This window comes from Haliaeetus leucocephalus, unplaced genomic scaffold (genome assembly GCF_000737465.1).
Source record: "Haliaeetus leucocephalus isolate CR32 unplaced genomic scaffold, Haliaeetus_leucocephalus-4.0 Scaffold110, whole genome shotgun sequence".
In the NCBI taxonomy this organism is placed as follows: Eukaryota; Metazoa; Chordata; class Aves; order Accipitriformes; family Accipitridae; genus Haliaeetus; species Haliaeetus leucocephalus.
This window is the reverse complement of record NW_010972546.1, coordinates 301570-322935: the sequence shown is the minus strand read 5'-3', so window position 1 is coordinate 322935 and position 21366 is coordinate 301570. Positions and strand designations below refer to the sequence as shown.

At 39.5% G+C, this 21366-nt stretch overlaps 1 protein-coding gene across 4 annotated transcripts in view; it reads right to left on the bottom strand.

Moving 5' to 3' along the window:
- SPOP (speckle-type POZ protein) overlaps positions 1-21366 on the bottom strand; it is a 30735-nt gene that overhangs the window by 6018 nt on the left and 3351 nt on the right. For 2 of the 4 annotated variants that reach the window (XM_010585471.1, XM_010585470.1), the window contains exons 2-8: positions 21111-21182; positions 8728-8870; positions 8251-8372; positions 5002-5153; positions 4770-4897; positions 931-1108; positions 306-361 (exon numbers count right to left, since the gene is read on the bottom strand). In XM_010585471.1, the coding sequence (XP_010583773.1) occupies positions 306-361; positions 931-1108; positions 4770-4897; positions 5002-5153; positions 8251-8372; positions 8728-8805 (714 nt within the window). In that variant the 5' untranslated portion in view covers positions 8806-8870; positions 21111-21182. Of the gene's footprint in view, positions 1-305; positions 362-930; positions 1109-4769; positions 4898-5001; positions 5170-8250; positions 8373-8727; positions 8871-21110; positions 21183-21366 lie in introns of those variants that run through there. The other 2 variants (XM_010585472.1, XM_010585474.1) reach the window with 2 other exon arrangements.

Genomic DNA, 21366 nt, shown 5'->3' with positions numbered 1-21366 from the left:
AAAAAGAAAAATATGTAGATGGAGTAAGAAGAATTCTAAGCTGTATTTCACATTCTCTACTTCTCCCTATCCCACCCCAGACTCTTTCCCCAAGAGTAACAAAGGTAACAATTGCCTCCTTGATCCCTTTCTTCCTCCCTTCAGGACAGCTGAAGTAAAGACCTGCATCTAATGTGAGAAAAACAGTTAAAAGGTGACAATAGTCACAAACACTACCCAAGAAAGTTATCTGACCAGTGATGCTAGGAGTTGACTAGAGAGCTATTCACCTAGCTGGAGAAGTTCTCCTTCCTTCAGTAACTTACCTTTTTACTCTCTTCCATCTCATGCTCAAACATGGCACTGAAAACCGGGGAACGCGCTACGGCAGTGGGGAAAATAAAACACAGTTAGAAATGCTCTTTTACTCTTCAGGATGAGCTAAGTGTTGCCTGCTACTTAATGCAGGAAAAACTCTCCTATAGCAGATAGGGCAAATTGGGTACAACTGGTAAAGAAGTATAGGTTGTGACATAATGTAATGTGGCTGATGCAGCTTCAAACTGGATACAGGAGAATTTATTAACGTCCTTTCAACCAAGGCTGAAGAGTACATGAGTGGTAAGGTATGTTTCTTGACTATGCAAGAAAGTATTCCTCTGGAAATGAGCAAACTTCTCCTTACAAATGCTTTAGGAATACGTTATAGTACACTACAGTCACAAAAGATTCCTCCTACCATCCTTGCCATGGCCACAAGTAGGCAATTAAAAATGGAGCAAATACTTCCTTTCCCTGTAATAGTTCACAAAACGGTCTTTTACTACAGCTCTGCAGTTAATCAAAAGAGCTGCAGAAGCCTCCTTTAAAGACGAAGTAACTCAAAAAAACCCACTTGCCATCATGTTGTTGTCTCCTATCCCGCTAAGGCCCATCCAACTCAATACCGACCTGCTAGTATGGCTTTGTGAGCCTGGAATTCCTGGCCTGCAACGCACAGACAGCAGTCCGTGAAGCGCGAATTCTCCCAGAGTCCTCCCAACTCATCTGCCAAGCGGCACTCTGGTACCTTCACCATGTTCATAGTGTTCTGGCCGGAGATATTGACAGAGTCCTGTACCACACTCACCTGCAGGGGAAAAGAAAGCAAACAACCCAAAAACTCAAAAACCCACACTGGAAAAACTAATGTCCCTACAGGAAGTTTTTATTTCCAGGGCAGGTGAAGCAAAATGCAAAGCAAAACCCACACCTCTCCAGCAGAATCACTGTATGATTAAAAATGTCTCCATTTTAAAAGCATCCTTTCTACTCTGCCTTAACCCTGTTCTCTGCTCCTCCAGAGTTTCTGTCCCAAGTCCTAAATCACACCAGCAGATTTTCTTTTCAACCCCAAATTAACAGCACTTCTATGCAATTTAATCATAACTTTATTAGATGTTTTCCTAAGGAAGTAGAACCTTATTTTTCTGCTTTTACAGACACCACACCTGACCTAGTTTTTTCCTTCTATCAACACTCTGAAACCCTCCCCAATCAATAATGCAATACAGACAGCAGTACAAATGAAAATGAAGTATACAAAGAGCTTCTATAACCAAGCACTGCATCCACACATGTATGCAAGGGCAGTGTCTGCCCCCCACAAACGTCCTGCTGCTTCTGGTTCTAAATTTCTTTGACAGTTCAATGCTTCAATCACACTACAAAATAAAATAAAAAACCCCTAAACACTAAGTTTAAAAGAGCAGCTTTATGTCAAGTAATTAGGAAGATTTGGGGACGGCAGACAGATTCCTTATCACCTGCTCTAAAGCAGGCACCGTTAGGCAGGGACCATACATAGCCATACTGCCTGATGAATAACCTACACAAAGGGAACTGTTAAGAGCCTATTCAGCACCAAACCATTATTGTTAAACACACAGTAAATCATACGCCTTCTACAGCAGACTCCAATTAGAAAAGATCAGAGTGACTAATACTACCCCCGCTATAACAAAGAATAAAGGAAGAAGCTGATTGACAGGGAAGCATACATGAGACTATTCCCTAGATTTGCCATCAAGTCCAAGTTAAATTTCAGTTCTATTAATAACCAGTGGCCAAAGAAGAAAAACGGACAGCAAAGGAAGCTTCACAGTTACGTAAAAGAAGAAGTAAACTATGAAGTGAGAGAGATGACAGAAGCATCTTCTAAGGAAAAAAACCTGCTGACAGCACATACTCCCCCTCTTGACAAACGTCCAGTGGGTTTCTGGTGGCAGACACATCTTGTATAAACTATACAACACTCAAAACAAAACCAACATCAGATGCTGCTTGCCAAATGACACTAATGATTAGCCAGAGCAAATGTGAGGAAGCTAATATTCTTCATCATTAATTTGACAGCTACATCATCTTTTTGCCCTGTGACACCTAGACCAGCGACATGGACTCAAGGACGGATGAAAACTCACCAGATTCATTAAAAAGGAATTCTAAGATGTAGATCCCTTGCTGAAAAAGACTTGCTATGTCTCAACTCAACAAATAAATCCTCTTCACTTATGAAAGTCCGTCAGTTACTAGCATGAAAATCTATTACATGGCTTTTTACATAAGGAGTTTAGACTGGTAGATTCCAAGTGGTGACAAGTCTTAGAGGTCAAAATAGATAAGGTTTTGCTTAAGCTATTTTCAACATCTTAGCAAAGGAACCAATGCTACCTAGCTTAGGAGAGAGCTATTACCATAACTTTGGGAACACCGTTCTTTTTGGAGATTTACTGGAATAATATTTACCTATGATGTAGGAATATAATTTAAACAGCAAAAAGTAATGCAGTTGGGATATGAACAATCAACCCCACCTGCAAAGCCAAGGTTCAAAAATCCCCAAACTGACAACTAAATGAGGGCTGATTTGAAATGCTTAACAAGGAACATCATTCTCTGCCTTAACAGCATTTTCAGCAAGACATTACCTGTGTTCAGCACCGGACATGAACAGAGGGCAAAAGGCTTTTTCCTTTTAACTTTAATAAAGCAATGAGAAGGTCCAACAGAAACACTCAGCAACCTTCTGGTCTACAGAACACTCCAACACATCCCCACATAACAAGCATCTCAACATCCAGTATTGCTAACTCCTTAGAGAGTTTCTACATTCAAAACATGCTTGCTGAAAGTACAGATGTGAGCAGCATCACTTGGCACCTGTGGCCAGCAGGGAAGCATTAGGAGAGCATATGGCACACTGGTTTACATGCTAAGAGACTTACAAGCTCAGGGAAGGAAGGAAAAGGGGAGGGGAAAAAAAAAAAAAAGGAGGGGAAAAAAAAAAAAACCAAACCAAGCTGTTGAAAGTTGTCACCAAACTGTTTCCAGACAGCAAAACCTTCCCTCTGATATCACTAAACTTAATATTTCTTACATGCGAGACTGTAGAATAAACCAAAAGAGAAAACAGAAGATATCAAGGCCAGGTGAAGCCAGCAGCAAGTTTCCTCTTCATCCAGAACAAACAAAAACACTGAGCTGAAGCTTTTGAAGGGTGTAATTCAGTACTGAGTGGAGTGACTTGAATTAGTACTAGTTGCCAAGACTACTGGTGGATCTCAAGATTTATCTACCTTGCACCTTGCAAATTCCCTTCTCAGACATTAATTTTTGAGTTTCACTCCACAATTGTAAGTTTTCTGGCTCTTTTATCATGAAGAAAAGAGTAATTGCCAGACCTACAGAGGTGTCATCCAAGACACTCTCCTCTTCTCCTCCCATATTGCTACAAGTATTAAAGAAGGGCTTCCTCCGTGACAGTAATAATTTATGCTACTGATTGAATACATATCCTTTAGGAGCTGTTTGTTAATTTAAACATATGCATGCTTATGATGGCCAAACAAAACTGAAAAAAAAAAAAAATCCCAAACAAACAAACAAAACCCCAGCTGTTGAACAACTTTGACTGAAGCATTTCTTTCACTCCTGAAAGAAAACACAGCAAAAGAAAAGACTCCCATAAAAAACACTGCAGGAGATCCAAAGAGAGAACAACTTGTTCTACCTGTCTTCTGGCAAAAATCACAGCTACAGGAGGTATTCTGCAGTTAAAAAGACAATGGAAATAAGACAGCAGAAGCTCTGAAGACACTGAATTAGAGAGTTTAAAAATTTGCTCATTAAGGTTTCTAAACTTAAATATCTAGTTTTAGAAATAACCGTCGGCATCTTTGTCTGAAATTAGTATTAGTGAAATAATTTTGTAAGCAGTTGTAGAAAAATACAAACACAATGAACAGAAAAATTGTGGTTACTATAAAATTCCTTTTTCTTAAATTTTTCTTTCTGTTGGCTGTATAGACACACTTAGGAAAATAAAGAAAGCTCTTATTTGTTCAGTAGGCAAGTAATAGGCGGGCCAGTTTCCACTACAGAGCTAGTGCTGGTTATTATCCCAAGTGAGTTTCAAATTAAGGAGTACAAACAGATGGATGATAACTCTAAACCAGAAGTGAAATGATAATCAAACATGCTTAATTCCTATCATCATCACAGGTAAAAGACAAATATAAAGTAACAAAAAATAAATGGAAGTGAAATGTGATGAATCACACAAAGAAAAAGCCACTAGCCACACAGGTGCACGCACACACAAACACAAACAAATAAAATCTAAGCGCCATATAAACATCCAGTATTTCTCCTGACACCTCTGACTCCTTAAAAGCAATGATGAAAAATAAGGTCACATCTACCTTAAGCTAATGGAACTGCTATTCTTTCAGCTGCACAGGAAGACTTACCTCACAGAAGAGAGTGAGTTTGTCATCTGGAAGAAGTCCATTGGCCTCATCCAGAAGAAAGTCTCTTCTAATAAATTTTTTGAATCCCCAGTCCTTGCCTTGTACAAATCGATATGCTCGCTGGCTCTCTGAAAGAAAGATACAGTGCTTCAAACACCAGCTGAGTGACTCGCTTGATCAAACAGCAAAAGACAAACAACTGAACCATCAGACAGAAAGAGTTTTTACACACCCATTGCTTTTGTTTCTTCTCCTTTAGCATTCAGGATGGAGAATTTGAACTTTGCTCGAACTTCACTTTTTGGACAGCTCACCAGCAACAGATAGAGGGATAGATAATCTTTACTTTCTTCATCCAAGCCTTTAGGGTTCACACGTAAACACCTGTAGAAGCAGGCATCTGAATGAGATGTCAGGAATAGTTTTTGGCAGGTCATTCATAGCTTTCAAAGGAAGGGCATTGTAGAATTTTCACAATAAATGTACAGCCAACAAGTTCTGTTTAACAGCCACTGACCCACAAGGAAATAATAGACAGGTAAACAGAGTGTAACTGTGTGTTACAGTCAGCCTCCTGCTACATCTCCAAGACAGATAATAATATACAGGCTGTAACCGTGGGCAAACCAATTAAAAAAAACACAGGAGAAAAGAAGGGAGGCGTACGGTTTAAATTTCTGAAAAGCACCCTGGATGGCAACTTTCACAAAGGGAAACTGAAAGAAGGAGTAGAATGGAGGCAATGGATTTGAGGAAGTGCGACAAATTTGGAGAAATTAAATTCCACAGGAAGTAACTGAAAGGAAAAATGGATTTCTGGAAGGCTGGTAGTTTCTCAAAAACATAATACTAGGGCAAAAAGAGAAAACTACTCCTGTATGAAGAAAGGGTAGTAAGAGCAGGAAGAGGCTAACTCATAAGCACTTCCATGACCTGAAACTTGACACAGAATCTAACAAGAAGCAAAATCTAGGCCAAATGACTAACAGCTCAAACACACAAGGACAAAAAAAAAAATCAGAAAGATCTAGACATTACAGTGAGATCTGACTAGCAAAGGTTATAAAGGTAAGTAATTTAATAACAAAAAGCAGTCCAAGGAAAGCACAGGTCTGCCACCCAAAGGAAGGGAACACAAATTGTATCACATACACACACTATATTATTTAGTGGCTGATTTGGTGCAATCTATAGAAAGGAGTTTTAAAGAAAAATGCTAGAACACTTAATATCAGCAACAAGGGATAAAGTAAGGAACCAGGTGTCCATGGATCTACTAGGTCAGACACAGCTCATAGTAGATACACGTTCCGACCAAAGTCCACTCTGAGTTACTAGAAATTACTTGAGAACTCAGGGAAGATAAGAAAGGATTTAAAGGAAAGGAAAAGGGCAAAAACCCCATCAACTTTAAGAAGCAGGAAGTCCTGGGCAGAAGGGAGTTATAGAACACAGCAATGATCGAAATAACAACGTCAAGTCTCCAAATTCATGAAAAGTTGCCATAAAGAGAAAGGTAATACAGTAGCAATAGTCTTAAATTGCAGGATTTACAGTGCAGGCAAAAATTATCTTTTTAACAACGTGGAGTATTAGGGACTGAAACCAAGGCTGAAATAGAGCTTGAATACACTGGCTGTGGACTTTCATCGGCTTATAAGAACTTGTTAAGATAAACATCAGTCAAAAAACCCCCAACTTAAGACATTAATAATCCTCCACGGCACATCTCTGCTTCAAGGCAGAATGTAGTCTCCCTTCCAGCTATGGCTTCTATTACTTCTGATGTTTTCCATTATCAGAGAAACACTGCAAGCAGCCAGATCCTCACATTTGTTTTGTGTGTCCAAACACTGTGCTGAAGCAACAATACTTTCTCCCTGTGCATATGTTGTACATCCGAGGAAGCAAGAACTCGTGTGCAGTACAAGTATTTTTTTAAAATATATTTCCTTTGGTTTTGGCGCCCAATCTGGGGCATGAGGAATTTGAGATAAGGATAGTAATTGGGAGAGGTAACAGGCAAAACATGGACTGAACACAGCTAGACAGTGAAGAGCGGAATGACTGTGGGGAATTTATGATGTTGTAATTGTGGTGAAGGGACAAGGGGTGGATTGTGTGTAAACTGTCCGCTTTTTGTTGGTGTTGTGATCATGTTGTTTTGATATTGGTGTGGAGAATTCTTCTTTGTTGATATAAGTGAAGCTTGTGAAGATTGTGTGAACAATGTGGATTTTAATGATAATTCTTAAATATGTGATGCACAGAGGTGAGGAGTAGAATGTATTGGGTTTGCACGGCAAGGTTTTGGTAGTGGGGGGGCTACAGGGGTGGCTTCTGTGAGAAGCTGCTAGAAGCTTCCCCTATGTCTGATGGGGCCAATGCCAGCCAGCTCCAAGACGGACCTGCTGCTGGCCAAGGCCGAGTCCATCAGTGATGGTGGAAGCACCTCTGTGATAACATATTAAAGAAAGGGAAAAAAGTTGCTGCAGAACAAAAACTGCAGCCAGAGAGAGGAGTGAGAACAGGTGAGAAAATCAACTCTGCAAACACCAAGGTCAGTGAAGAAGGAGCAGGAGGAGGTGCTCCAGGCACCAGAGCAGAGATTCCCCTGCAGCCTGTGGTGAAGACCACGGTGAGGCAGGCTGTCCTCCTGCAGCCCATGGAGGTCCACAGTGGAGCAGATATCCACCTGCAGCCTGTGGAGGGCCCCATGTTGGAGCAGCTGGATGCCCAAAGGAGGCTGTGACCCTGTGGGAAGCCCACCCTGGAGCAGGCTCCTGGCAGGACCTGCGGATCCCTGGAGAGAGGAGCCTACACTGGAGCAGGTCTGCTGGCAGGACTTGTGACCCCATGGGGGACCCACGCTGGAGCTGTCTGTGTGTGAAGGACTGCAGCCTGTTGAAGGGACCCATGGAGCAGTTCATGAAGAACTGCAGCTCATGGGAAGGACTCACATCAGAGAAGTTCGTGGAGGACTGTCTCCCATGGGAGTGACCCCACACCGGAGCAGGGGAAGAGCGAGGAGTCCTCCCTCTGAGGAGTAAGGAGTGGCAGAGGCAACATGTGATGAACTGACCCCAGCCCCCGTTCCCCGTCCGCCTGTACCACTGCAGAGGACGTAGAGAATTCAGGAGTGAAGTTGTGCCCAGGAAGAAGGGAGGGGTGAGGGGGAAGGTGTTTTAAGATTTGGTTGTATTTCTCATTACCCTACTCTAAGTTGATTGGTAATAAATTTAATTTTCCCCAAGTTGAGACTGTTTTGCCCATGATGGTAATTGGCAAGTGATCTGTCCCTGTCCTTATCTCAACCCATGAGCCTTTTGTTATATTTTCTCTCCCCTGTCCAGCTGAGGAGAGGAGTGATAGAGCAGCTTTGGTGGGCACCTGGCGTCCAGCCAGGGTCAACCCACCTCACACCCCAAATTCTTTCACACAGTTGTACAAACAGGGTGAACCTCTCTGCTCTATTTCTTACCATTTGAGTTTATCATTGGCTCCAGATGAAAAGGTTGAGCTTTTGATGACCTCACCCATTTCTTCTCGGCAGAAGCTAAAGTTGTTTATGGTCCACATGTAGGAAAACTTCACCACCTTGATCTTAAGACAGAGGATAATAGGCAGTTTAGTGTCATGCTTATTCACCTCCTCCATCTTAAAGGCAAAAACTGAAAGCCTGGAAGTTTTACTGAGTCACTTGCATGACAAATGACCCCCGAGCACAAGACAAGAGTCTGGAAATGGCTGGCAGTGGCAGCTGGACCTCTCCAACTGCCTCCTCCAAACTTCCGCCAAGGGCCAAGCACAACATTCTACTATTGCCTTGGTGAATGCTCGCTGTTAGCAAGCAAGACATCACCTGAAAATCCAGACTCTGAACTTGTTTTGATTAAACTTCTTACCACAGGTTCTCATCGCATTACGTCAAGAGTATCTCAGCACAGCGTGGACTTACCTGAGTGTAGCACCAGCTCTCTGCTACAGGTCCACTCGACATTTCTGCCGGAGGAGGAGGACTCGGCACCCTTGACATCGCCAGTTTGAATATTAAACAGAATTCCACAACTCAGCAGAAGAAATGTATAATTGATTTTCACCCTGTCCGTCCCCAAAAAGAGAAAAAAAACCCAAACTAAGAACAAAGAAAAAAAAATTTCAGGAGTGCTGTTAAACCTCATGGGACACAATTTAAAGCCATCATGCTTTCTCCCTCCCCCCTAGCACCTTCAAAATACACTATATTTCAACATTTTAAAGTGTTACCGTATGTTTTCTGAAGAAGGGATATACCACCTCCACTCATTCTTTCAATATGCAGCTCCTTATAGGAATAAGCCTAGCATATAATTTCCTTTAAGGAGTCCAAGACTCAAATAGGAGGCCCCCCACTTGACTTGGGATTTACTACTTTACCCTGAGGCTACCATTTCAACTCACTACTTACTCCCTATTTTCATTTTGAGAGTCTCAGACTATCAGAGATAAATTTGACAAATAAAGTTCTTAATCTGAAAAAGCTACAGGTAGCAACATGCAACCGGAACTCAGCAGCAAAACAAACCCCTAGGTTCAGAGTGTCTCCAGTAACATCAACAGAATAATTTCCTATAGCTTAAACCCTCTCCTGAAGCCTTACTATTAGAGAAGGTGTTGGTAATGACTTCTCCTTCAAACCGAATCCCTTTGGCCAGAAGGAAATTCTCATTGCCTTTATATGCTAGTGAAGTTCCCAACTCCTAAGTGCCAAGTCAAACTGTGATCTGCAGAGAACATATGCGGTTAAAAACAATGCAACACACCTGAATGAATACACAGGCACAACTGATAAAACAGGCACCCAGTTACCAGAGGGGAGGTTTTAAAACAAAATAGAATAATCAACCCATCTCTGACTTCAGAGTCCTGATCCCTAAGGCAGATACACAAAATATCTTTCAAAGATGAGCTTGGAAACTAGGATTCATAACTTTGGCAGATATAATAGCATCACATGCCTTACAGTTTAGCCTTCTGCTAAACACTTTCTGTGGTACTTATCCGCCTTCCTCTTACTGCACAGGATAGCCAGTGAACCACAAGAACTCCATTGCTGTTAGTTTTGAACTCGAAAGGATTAAAAAAAAAAAAAAAAAAGAGTAAAAGACATAGAATTGTTATCTTGCGATACGAATTGCTTTAAATACAAAGGCTGATATGGAGGGTTGTTGGGGGAGAAAGGGTATAGCACAGACTCACACTCTTGAAGAAGGCCAAGTCATTAGTTGTTGAAAAGGAAATGGTGGAAAGCATAGAGAATATATACCTAAAAATCCCACATCTCAAAACAGGAGAACGTTCACAAAAAGCACATCAACATAGATGCACATAATTCCCCACAAACTGCTATCAACATAATTTGGAGTCTTTAAGCACAGTTGCAGGGCAGGTCTGGATTTGAATGCAGCGTCCAGCTGCAGACCAGACCTCTCCCAAGCAAGGCTCACATCAGCCTCCACTCCAGTTTACGGCTTTGTACTTGGGTTTTAAGTTCTATGCACCTTCAGAAAGTACCTGGAAATACTGGTACACAGGCATTATTTAACTGTAAAACAAGAGTGGGTTTTTTTTCAGGTCTAATTTCCTTTAAAAAAGCACTAGTGGGCCCATGTAAACCCTGAAAAAGAGATACTGGCTATCAGGAGCTAAGAAGTAAGTATTTCACCCTGCAGAGATGCACACTTAACTCAATGGAAATTTTTGCTCCTGAGCTTTGCTCTGGGAAATACAACTACAGCTGACTCCATAAGATCTGAACTGCGGACAACTAGCACTAATGCAAAACCGCATGCTCTCAGATCAAACTGTCTTACAAACTTCTTGCATCTGCAGTTTGTGCTGTGCACATGGAATGAGGAAAAAAAAAGTTTTAAAATTTTTATTTTAAAATCAACATTTTAAAAAGAAAGGGACATCAATATGCACTTTAGGTACTTGCTGCAGGTTTTATTAGATTAAAACTTAAATTACCATAATCCCTCCAAAGAAATGAAATTATACCACTCGCATCATTCACATTAAGCCACAATTAACAGTCACTACTGTTGAATACTTAGCTAACTGCCCTTCCATGGGCAACATTCAGTCTTGCCACCGAGGACATCATTGCTTCACTGTCTCCAGTCACCCATCTTTGGGGGATAAAACCTGAAATCCAGCACAAGCAGCAAGAAACACCTCCTCCTCTCCACGGCTGAGGGAATGACGCCTTTTTGCTGGTTTTAGTCTATGGGCAGGAGAGACCCAAGCTTTTTCCTTCCCCTCGGGGTTCACAGAAGCACTGCTCAACTCCACCCAGGCTTTTACATTGTTCTGTTCGCAGCTATTTTTAATTTAAATCATTCTAGTGATCTGTTTTATAGAACAGGCACAAACAACTAGGACACAAACTTGTGAGAGGAGAATAAGCAGCCAGGGAAAGATGAAGTTTCTTAAGCTCACGTCCTCATGGACAGCAACCCGTCTGCACACTGAGCAACAAGATGCTAAGTCTAATGAAAAGGTTTTACCGGAAGAAAGCACAACAAATAAATAAAACACACGCATGGGACATGAAATTAGATTTTTTGGTGGTTGTTGTTAAACCTGTAGTTAGTTTCAGTGATTTTAGTTTTTAACTAATGCCTTTTTACTCAAACTACTTGCAACACGGAAGTATTCTGGTCTTTTTAAAAATAATTCCTTATGCAGAGTGAGAAATAATGCAACTTTTATTTAAGAAGCATTAGAGGGATGAAGAAAAGACATAAAAATAACTTAATTAAAATAACTTGAATTCTCTGAAACAGTGACACTATGGCCCTCCATACATCTCCCCATACACCTGGTCAAATCGGAGGTGTATTAAACCTTAAGCCACAACAACCTACTCGTTCTTCCTCCTAAACAGGGATTTTGGGCACAGCCCATCACCGTGAGACACCCTAAAGCTCCATGTGAGGAATGGCCAGAGAGTCAGCAGCAGTGTCCGATCAGCATCTTCCTGGTGACTCTGTGAGGCCACAATGGTGTTCTCCTTGTCTGGCTTCAGAATAATTACAAGGAACAGATCCAGAACATTTCAGATAAGGAACCAATTTCCACATAAGGTATTTATCAACAATAAGCAGTTTTCTATTAAGATGACTTCTACTTCCGGGTAAACTGAAGCAATTCAGTATCTCCACACATGCATTAGAGAAGTGGTTTAACACTAAAGGTAATTAAGCAGTTGAAAGACTCCAGTGGGTCCTTCTTGAAGACAAATTGGTAAATTTAGAGGTAACACCTCCCTTTACGGCATGAAAACGAGGGACTAATAAGGAGGGAAAGAGGAGACAACAACAACTTTTTATGTTACAGTGGCACATTCATCAAGCCTGTTGGAACATGCTGAGAAGATGAAGGGTTTCCTGGATGAAGGGCAGAAGTTAATCCTAAATTCCTGTACCTTTCACTGGTCTCCAAGAAGCAAACTCCAGAAGGCTGCAGCCATCAATCATATAATTGGGGAAGGAAATAGATAATAATGTGATGCAAAAATTGAAACTTTAACAACTACTTTCTGTATTTCAACAGGATTTTAAGATGTACCTAAACATTACCTCCATCTTACATACGCAAAGAAGTTTTAGAAAGCTTCTGTGGTCTAAAGGCAACACAAATGTATGAGCTTGAGATACACAGGACTATTTAATATCCTCTGAGTAACTGTCACTTTTACATCTTATATCCTTTCCCCCAGATGGCTTGGATAGGCAGGTGGTAATAAAAGTTATGACAACGTGCTAATAGAATTGCTGCATGCCAGTGTGTCGCTCGTTACGCTTTTAAAATGGCCCAAAGGGGACAAAGGTTCTAGATTTTAAAGATTTTCTATTATTTGGAAAATACTTTCAGTCTGGTATGTCAAAGCTTTCTACAGATGCTTTGTGAGGCAGTTAAATACAGTTAAAAATACAGTTAAACTCCAACATACTCCTAGCTCAATACAGCAATCAACCATCAAATACTTGTCATCAAATGACATCACTGGCACTTCTACTGCTGCAGCAAGTCATAATAGGAATAAACAGGTAATACCCATCACTGCCTTTTGCAAAAATTAGCGGTAAGGAAAAACTTGCCACTTGCCTTGCTTACCATGCAGACGAACAGGGGAAGCACATAAAAGGTCACTGAAGTATATCCTTAGAAGTGTGCCTTAGAAACCACCACGTGTTCCACCTTCAAATGCTGAATCGCTCTTCTGGCATGGACCAGTATTAAATGCATTTTAAAAAGAACCACAGCTGACCTAAGGTAAAGTTAAGTTTCTGAAATCAGCAGGGCAGCCCGGTGTTTATCTGCTAATGAACACTTAATACTTCACCAGTTCACACTTCTTCACTAACAGTGCTGGCACCTCTGAACTAGGAGTGAATTAAAAAGCGCTGCAGGCAGAGGTTTTAGGAAAACATTTTGTAAATAGTTTGGATATCAAAATTCTTTCTGGCCAGGGGAGGCAGGGACAAACTTGAAGGTACAGGCATAACTATCAAGTCACAGGAAACAAAATACAAAATATTATCTTCTGGACTCCTGCAGGTCCACGTACAGTCTGCAAGTCTCTTACTCCCTTGGATATAAATAACAAACAGCACTTGTCTCTGGACATAGTTAAGATTACAGTTAAGAAAAAGAATAATTCTCACCTCATTCACAACCACTTCCAGATGAAGACATTTTATCTAAGAACCAAAGCCAGATCAGACCTTTTTGAAGTACAGGAAAATGTTCCCTTGCCACCTTGTCCTCATAATTACCTCCTGACTTAGCAGCTGTACCAAGACATCTCAGCTCAAAACTTAATCTACTGTAGGAATCAGCAGTCAAAACTATTCTGTGAGTAGCAGAGACTTGACTTGACAGAAGTGGGGAATATCAACTCAACAATTCTAGAAGAGGCCTCAAAATTACTAGACTTTTGCTAAACAGCCTGTTATTTTCTACTTATCAAGATAAACCAACTACCTTTTAAGAAAGCAGCAGTTTACACCAGAAATTTCCAAGTCTATTCATTTTTAGGAAGTTTTATTCAGCAGAAGATAACTTACAGAAGTCTGTAAAAAAAAGAATATTTTTAATTAAGTGTTTCAAAAACTGGGGTGGTTGCTTCTTGGACCAGCAATGTATCAAAGACTATCCAAGAACAGCACAAAGCGCAGAGAAAAGGAGCAGGACAAAGATAATTGGAGCAATAAAACAAGGGGATGAGATGCGGAAGCACAGGAAAAGACCATTATCTTCCTGCATTCTTCAAAGCCTTGGAAAGGACAATGAAAGGTCTGAATTCACTGCCATAAAGAAAGAAAAAGAAGAGAAGGGGGGAAAAAAGGGCAAGTTAACTGAAAGAACAGAGTGGGATTCAATGCTATCTAACTAGTGAATGAATAAAATAATTAAGTTTTCAGATTTTAATGTATACACTAAACAGGGTGTCATACCACTCTTCCTACTTGGCATACCACAGAAGAAAGCGATGATGGGCAAAGCATTCACGAAGCCTGTGCTAACGACTGTCAAGCCATACTGACTGAAATGTCTCCTGTGTGGCAGGAAATCTTGTCTAGCTACAAATGCAGGTTGAAAGTCAGGCACAGTGAATTCCAGAGGTTACACAAAGTTGCCTAATTATTAACATGGTGGTGTCGAAGAGACTGCACCAAGGTAGCAAACAATCTGTACCAATAAAAATAGACTTAAGATTAGAAATCAACCCTTATGAAAGATGAAAGTGACCAATACCAAAGAGCTACGTCTTGACAGGAAGCCTGGTTTGCAAAAGCAAGAGGCTTATCTTTCTGGAACAAAGAAATGTGAACAGTTCTACAAAATAAGCCAATCACTGCCTGGAGAAAAACTATAAAGGAGCAACATGAAGGGGATATATACAGACTTAACAGTACCTGAATTAGAAGGAAGAATAATTTATGCCAAAAAAAAGTGGTTGGTGAATTAAGCTTGAACACTTTATAAAAACCAGGCATGTGTGCATTACACTTTTTCTACCTTCTGTGCTCTTAAATCCAAAAAAAGATCTTACTTAACCTGTACCCTGTTGAGTGCCACAAAAACTGCTGAGCTCGAAATGACACATGGAGTTTCATTTACAATCTTCAGTCATAAGAGAACAGACTGGAAAATCAACACAATCATAGCAGAGAGATAAAAGGGGTGAACTGGCATCCAGTGGAAGATGCATACCAGGCCCCAGGAACTACAACTTCTCATTTGGGAGACAGAGACAATAGACATAACCTGGTTTCCCTAAAATACAGTGCAAATGAGATCTCTCAAAAGTTGCGAGTGACTCTGCTTTTCTCTTGATTCCAAGGCACCATGTATCAGTCCTGATTCAGTTTGTAAGTTGTCCCCATTATACCATCAGTGGCATTCAGGAACTTGGATGGGTACGTTCTTTTTATTATACCCCAAAGTTGCCAAGTACATTAGAGAAGGCCAAATTCACGAGGTCACTACAGGGCCCTCTGGACACTGCATAAAAAGATTTTAATTAAGGTGACACATACACCTTTAATTCCGTTTATTTTAGAAAACTCATTATCAAGTTGGAACATTCAGAATTACTTTTTTTTTTCTTTTTTTTTTTTTTTTGAGATGAAAGATCATGGAAAAGTGGAGGAGTTACCTAGAAAAATAATTTTCAACACAGTTAATAAGATAGACGGATAGAGTTATCTCAAAATGCACTGAATATTGGCAGCCCACTAGAATTCAGTAACCAAAATTCCACTTTGAGAAATATTCTGAAACTAAGTGTTTCTTTTCCATTCTTGGAATGTTTTTAATTTTTTTTTCCCTTAAACCAATGCTCCGGTTATAAAACTGGGGGAAAAAAACCCAAACTTGTAAGAAACTATTAAGGGATGGGACAATTGTCAGCAAAACATCAGCACTGTAAGGAGAATTAGAAGTTTTACATATATTTTGTAAGAAAAGAAACACCATCATTCTTCAGCTGTAGACCACCTACCAGCCCTTCCCCCTCCTCCCCAAATATCACCAGATAAAACAGCAAACAGCTAAAACTAAACCAAGGAAAGAGAGAGGAAGTTGGTGGTAAGAAGCAGCCGAGAGTTCTCTAAATAACCTTCTGCTTTTATAAACAAATCCTCCACCGAAAATTTCTGCTCTTCAGTCATTAAGTTAAGTGCTATTTTCAACATTCTTCTAAGACTGCTTCATGCCGGTGTCTGAACAGATGCAGAAAACTGTATCCCCTTTAATCACATCCAACCCTAACTATAAACTACCCAGAGTATATTAGAATTACATCCACACCAGTAAATATAGAAAGCAATCAAATTCTTAAAAGCAAACAAAACTTTTTTTTTATTTTAGAGTTACTGTTGCCTTTAAGTCACCACTCCTATTTTCACCAGATGTTTGCCTCTTCTTTAACTCTTTCTACTTCCATCTTTAATTCTCTTGAGGTACATCCTGAGATGCTTAAAGCTTAAATCTTCAAAACTGTCTTTCCTCAGAAGTTAATCTTCCTCACAATTTTTTTAATTCAAATCATAAGCATGTTAAAAAGAAATAAATCTCTTACTTCTTTTTCTCCAAATTCCCCTTTTCACCTCTTTTCTTTTCCCTCCTGCCAATCCACCCTGCTCATTTCTCTCCTCTCCTAAGGAAAAATGTTCTCAAACACATCAGCTTAGGTCTTACAGAAACAATCAGCCTGAGCAGACTTCTGTCTTCAATAAGAAACCTGATCTTATTTTTTAAAAGAAGGATTTTGTTATTGCCCGTGAACTCTTTTATTGTAGAGTCTCCCTCCCTCACAGGCAAATCATAAAAGTATTTTACAGCTTCAGTTTCTAGGTGCAGGGTAAATTGTTACCTGTCACTTGTCAAGTAACTCAGTTGCCATTTTAGCGATTTTTTTTTTAAAGTGAAACATTTGCACTTTCATGGCATGTAAATCATCTTCCAAATTAAAAGATAAAGCCATGAAAACTACTCTTTCCCAGAAAACCTCCTAATATCCTGGGGAAGCCTCCGACTCTGAAAGCAGGCTGGCAGCAGCAGGGGTTTTTCTCTCCTCTGTAGATTGTTCTGCTCTTGTAAGAGCAACACACTGCTAGAAATACCTCACACCTCTAAAATCCCAACAGATTCCTGAGGAGTTGAAAATAACTGGAAGAAAATGCCTAAGTGGTATGATGTCTAATCAGAGAACAAGCAAAAACTGAAAATTAAGCAGGACTGTATTTTTCCATCTGCTGTGGTGAGACCTGGTACCAAACACCACTAAAGCATTCAAATGGGATTGCAGATCTGACCTCTAGCAAGCCACCAAGACTATAATCCCCTCTGGAGCCTTTTATTTATATCAACCTTCCAGTAATACAAACATCTGGTAGTCCTCACATAACATTTTCCAGTTGCCATCTTGCATTAATATTTCTAACAGCTTATCAAAACCAACTTGAGCTGCAATACAGTTTCTGCCATTATTATTCTGGAAATTAAGCTTTCAAATAATCAATTTAGAGATTACAATGCATGGCCAAAACTAGACATCAAACTACTGGATTGTTTCACCTACTTGCAATTGCTGCATGACTTCAAAATGGTTATGAGAATTATTTTAACCTGCTAAATGTAAAGATCATATGATTGCCAAATAAAAGCACTCTTAGAATCAGCATGCAAACCCAGCTTTTTGGAAAAGCATGAAAAGAAATCAACCGCTTGCTTCATTCCAACAGAAAGCTCACTCTGGGACTTATTTCTAACAGATAATAAATAGCAATTACAAGCACTCAAAGAGACTCCTGTTTGCAACCTATGCTACCAGGTGATGCTTCTCCAACACTTCTGGTTTTATAGGCAGGAAGAGTCCTTAATTTTCAAAGTTACTGTGTTCAGTCTTTTCTCTGACCTTATCAGACATCAACATTAGAAGGAATAAGGAGAGGAAGGAGCTGGGAATCAAATTACAACTAACTTCCACTTCCAACCCATCTCTACTTTCCTCAAAAATCAGCAGCCGTGTTTTCTATAAAACACATTACACCAACTTCAATAAGGCATGACGGTTTTGCTAGCATAATTTTAATAATCTTACTCAGATGAACATCAAACAAATCACATCTTGCCATAAATCACACTTTGAAAATAACAATTATGGCATTCACCTACACCCACATCTGAATATCCTTACCATTCAAGACCAGGATTATCGAATTAATAAGACAAAGAGTAAAGAAAAATTTTGGTAGCTTGGACATTCTGTATTTAATATGTTTTTAGTCAATGGGAAAAAAGACTGGGCCAGAGGCATTATTATATGTCTGTTTATATTAGTGACACTTCGGTAGTAAGGTGCATTCTTTTCACTGCTTTCAGCACTAATGTCGTAACTTGTATTATAAGTGAAAAAAATCTCAAAGGAAGTATGTTGGACACAGGGAACTTATTTGCTGACTTTTAATTTTAATTACACACTCTAAGCTGTTGTTGGCATAAGCCATTTATTGAATCCTTAAAAAACAGAGGGAAAGGTAAAAGTACATGAAAACAAATTCCCAGAGGATACCTGCATTTACTTCCCTTTTTACACCAACAAGCCATCTCCATAAACTGTGTCCAGCCTCAAAGAAAGCAGTTCTTGTTGCTTTTGATTTCTTCCTGTTACCCTCTTTTGTTCTTCCAAGAACACTTTAAAAAGCCTTCCTACTATTTTCCCCATCAACAGTAAAACTCAATAAGCTACTGGACAGTATTATCTAAAGAGAAATATCAACTAGCCACTAGCCAAGAACCAACTTAATCACATAAGTTAGAGATCTTTACTACCAAGTAACACTAGGACTTTTATCACACTTGCAGGTTTGGTAAGGTTGGCACCAACGTAAAACAAGGATGTTGCAGAACATTTCCAGAAGGATACAGCTGACTATAATCTACTATAATGCTTGTGCTTGCGCTCCCTGATTAAAATTATATTATATAAAATTTAAATGACAGTCATTTCACTGTAGTCTTACTTGCTAGAAAGCCGAGGTCTGTAAGGCAGACTACAACACGTGACAGCAATTTTCAAAACTTCTGCACTCAAACACCGACACCAAGACACTGTTCTTCTCTGGGAACAAGTATAACAAAATCACAAGCTAATAGTAAATCTTAAGAAATATCATCTGTCTCAAAAGCAGTAGTAAAAGACTGTTCTCTGAATTTCATTTACTGCCCACAAGTGCTTCTAAGAAACTAATCAAACTGATACCTGTGGTTTTTAAGCACAACTTGTTGAGGTTGCACACTTCTACAAAAAAGCAGCTGAGGAAATGAAGGCATCAATATAGTGGTGCCATTTAATATGATTTTGAAATTGCAAAGGCAGATCTATAAGGTCCAGATACCCAGTCTACAATAGCCTGCCTTCTATGCATCCGAGGAAGGTACTGTATGATGTCTTCACCATAAGATAATGGATAACGGATTTGGGGCGGGGGGCGGATAGGACAACATTCTTTAACAGTCAACATAGTTAATCTGTAGGCATGATTCTAGCCACGTTAACTGAAAACTTTTCCATTGATGCAGTCAGCGTCTGTTCTAGCCTCTTTATGCAGCAACACTTGGGAGGCAGCCAGGCAGCTTCTCTGCATTGCTATACAGCAGCTCCAGACGACTTAGTGTATTTGTCTCCACCTGCTCTCCAGTCTCACTGCTATCAGCATGTCTCTAAAACTAGGGCTGTCATCTGAGCTTTTCTTTCAGACACAAAGGCAAATCCACTATTTTAAATAAAAAATAAAAAGGATTTCTTTTTAAGAGAAGGTAAGTGAGGGCTCACTAACTTTAAAATCTAAGCTGAAGAAATAATAATCTTGGGAAGTCTCCCACTAGTAAACCACTGCTATTAGAGAAAAGTTGCTATATACAATTATGATCTGATTTATGATTTGTTGAACAAATTTCTGCAGCAATGAGCAAAGAATGTGGGCGGAACAGTAACTAAAGGCACACTTTAAAAAAAATACACATATTCTCAAGTTACTTCTTCATCTGATCAAGTACCGTAAGCAAACTTCTACATCTTGTTTGGCTCTAAGATCAGTAAGTTTTTCTAGACCATCTACTCTCCCATGCAATTTGGCTTAAGTATCAGTTCTTGTCACAGCTCAGAGATATTCATGTTATACTCATTTTGGAGATTGCTGTTTATCAGTAAATACAAGGACTTAGACTTCATGGAAAGGAGGAGAAAAACCTGAACAACTACACATTGCTGTTTAAGTCCCACAAATCATTTTGTGAACCTCTACAAGTACTATTCCTGCATATCCATAGTTAAAAAAAGTGTAATTCTTTAAGTTCTGTTTGACATCAAAAGATACAGTTTCCATTTTTATAACATCACAAGCCTTTTCAGACTGATGCTATATAGATGTGACGTCAGACATGCCAGTGACATGTATGAAATTGTTCCAACTGTACCTCTATTAACTCGAAGGGTGGTATGTTAACTCCAAAGAAGTAGTGATTCAGAGTACCTTAAACTATCAGTCAGCAATTTAAGCATCCTAGTGTCCAACTATACCCTGTAAGTTTACACACAATGTGACAGGAAATTGTTTCTGAATATGTAATAAATTTAAGTGTTTAGAGTTCTAAACTTTCCAGTATGTTTTCAGAAACAACATTACTGAACTTATGAGATTCCTAAATATTTAAAACACATAGAAATTAGCATATTTTCAAATGAATATTCTGACTTTTTCTGTATGCCAGTCTCTTAAAAGTGTGCACAAGGTCATCCTTTTTTGCTGGAAAATTATTTCTGCTATCAGAAGTTAGATCAATTTTTTTTAAAAGCATTAACGTTACTGTATATGATTCAAAGCCCAAGTATTACATCAGAGTCAATTTAAAATGCACAACATACACACTATATTTCTACCTAAAACCATTTTTAAAGTCCACAGTCATACAATATAAGCTGTTGAGTAAGACCTACAACACAGGCTAAGAAAAGCTGAACTGAGATCTCAATATGAAAATTTTAATACTATTTTCTCTAGTCAGTGTATCTAAAGTCACCAGTATCCTACTGGCTTCTATTCTATCAATAGCCAAAACAGTATCTTCCAGTTATGAATTTAATGTTGGAGTGTTTAATCCCTCCCACAGTCCTGACTTTATAAAACTCTATGGATGTCTAAAAATCCATGGAGTTGTAAAGCCAGCTACCTCTCACAGAATGCAACAGTGCAACTCCTGCCTGTAGCCAAAGAATTTACTCACAGTATAAAAATGAACTCCCAAGTCTTTTCCGGGCATTTGCTACACAGTCAGTGGTTCTGCATCTTTTCGGTCCTAAAAATGTGGAGAGGAAAAAAAACAAAAACAAAAAACCCACAAATTACTTTTCATGTGTGCTACGTATTTTCTTGAATTCTCAGCTATGCACATCAGCAAAAAGGAAGAGAATTCCAGAATCACTCATCTCCTTCCTTCCAAAACACTGCTGCAGAGTTCATTAAAGGGACACTTAACAACA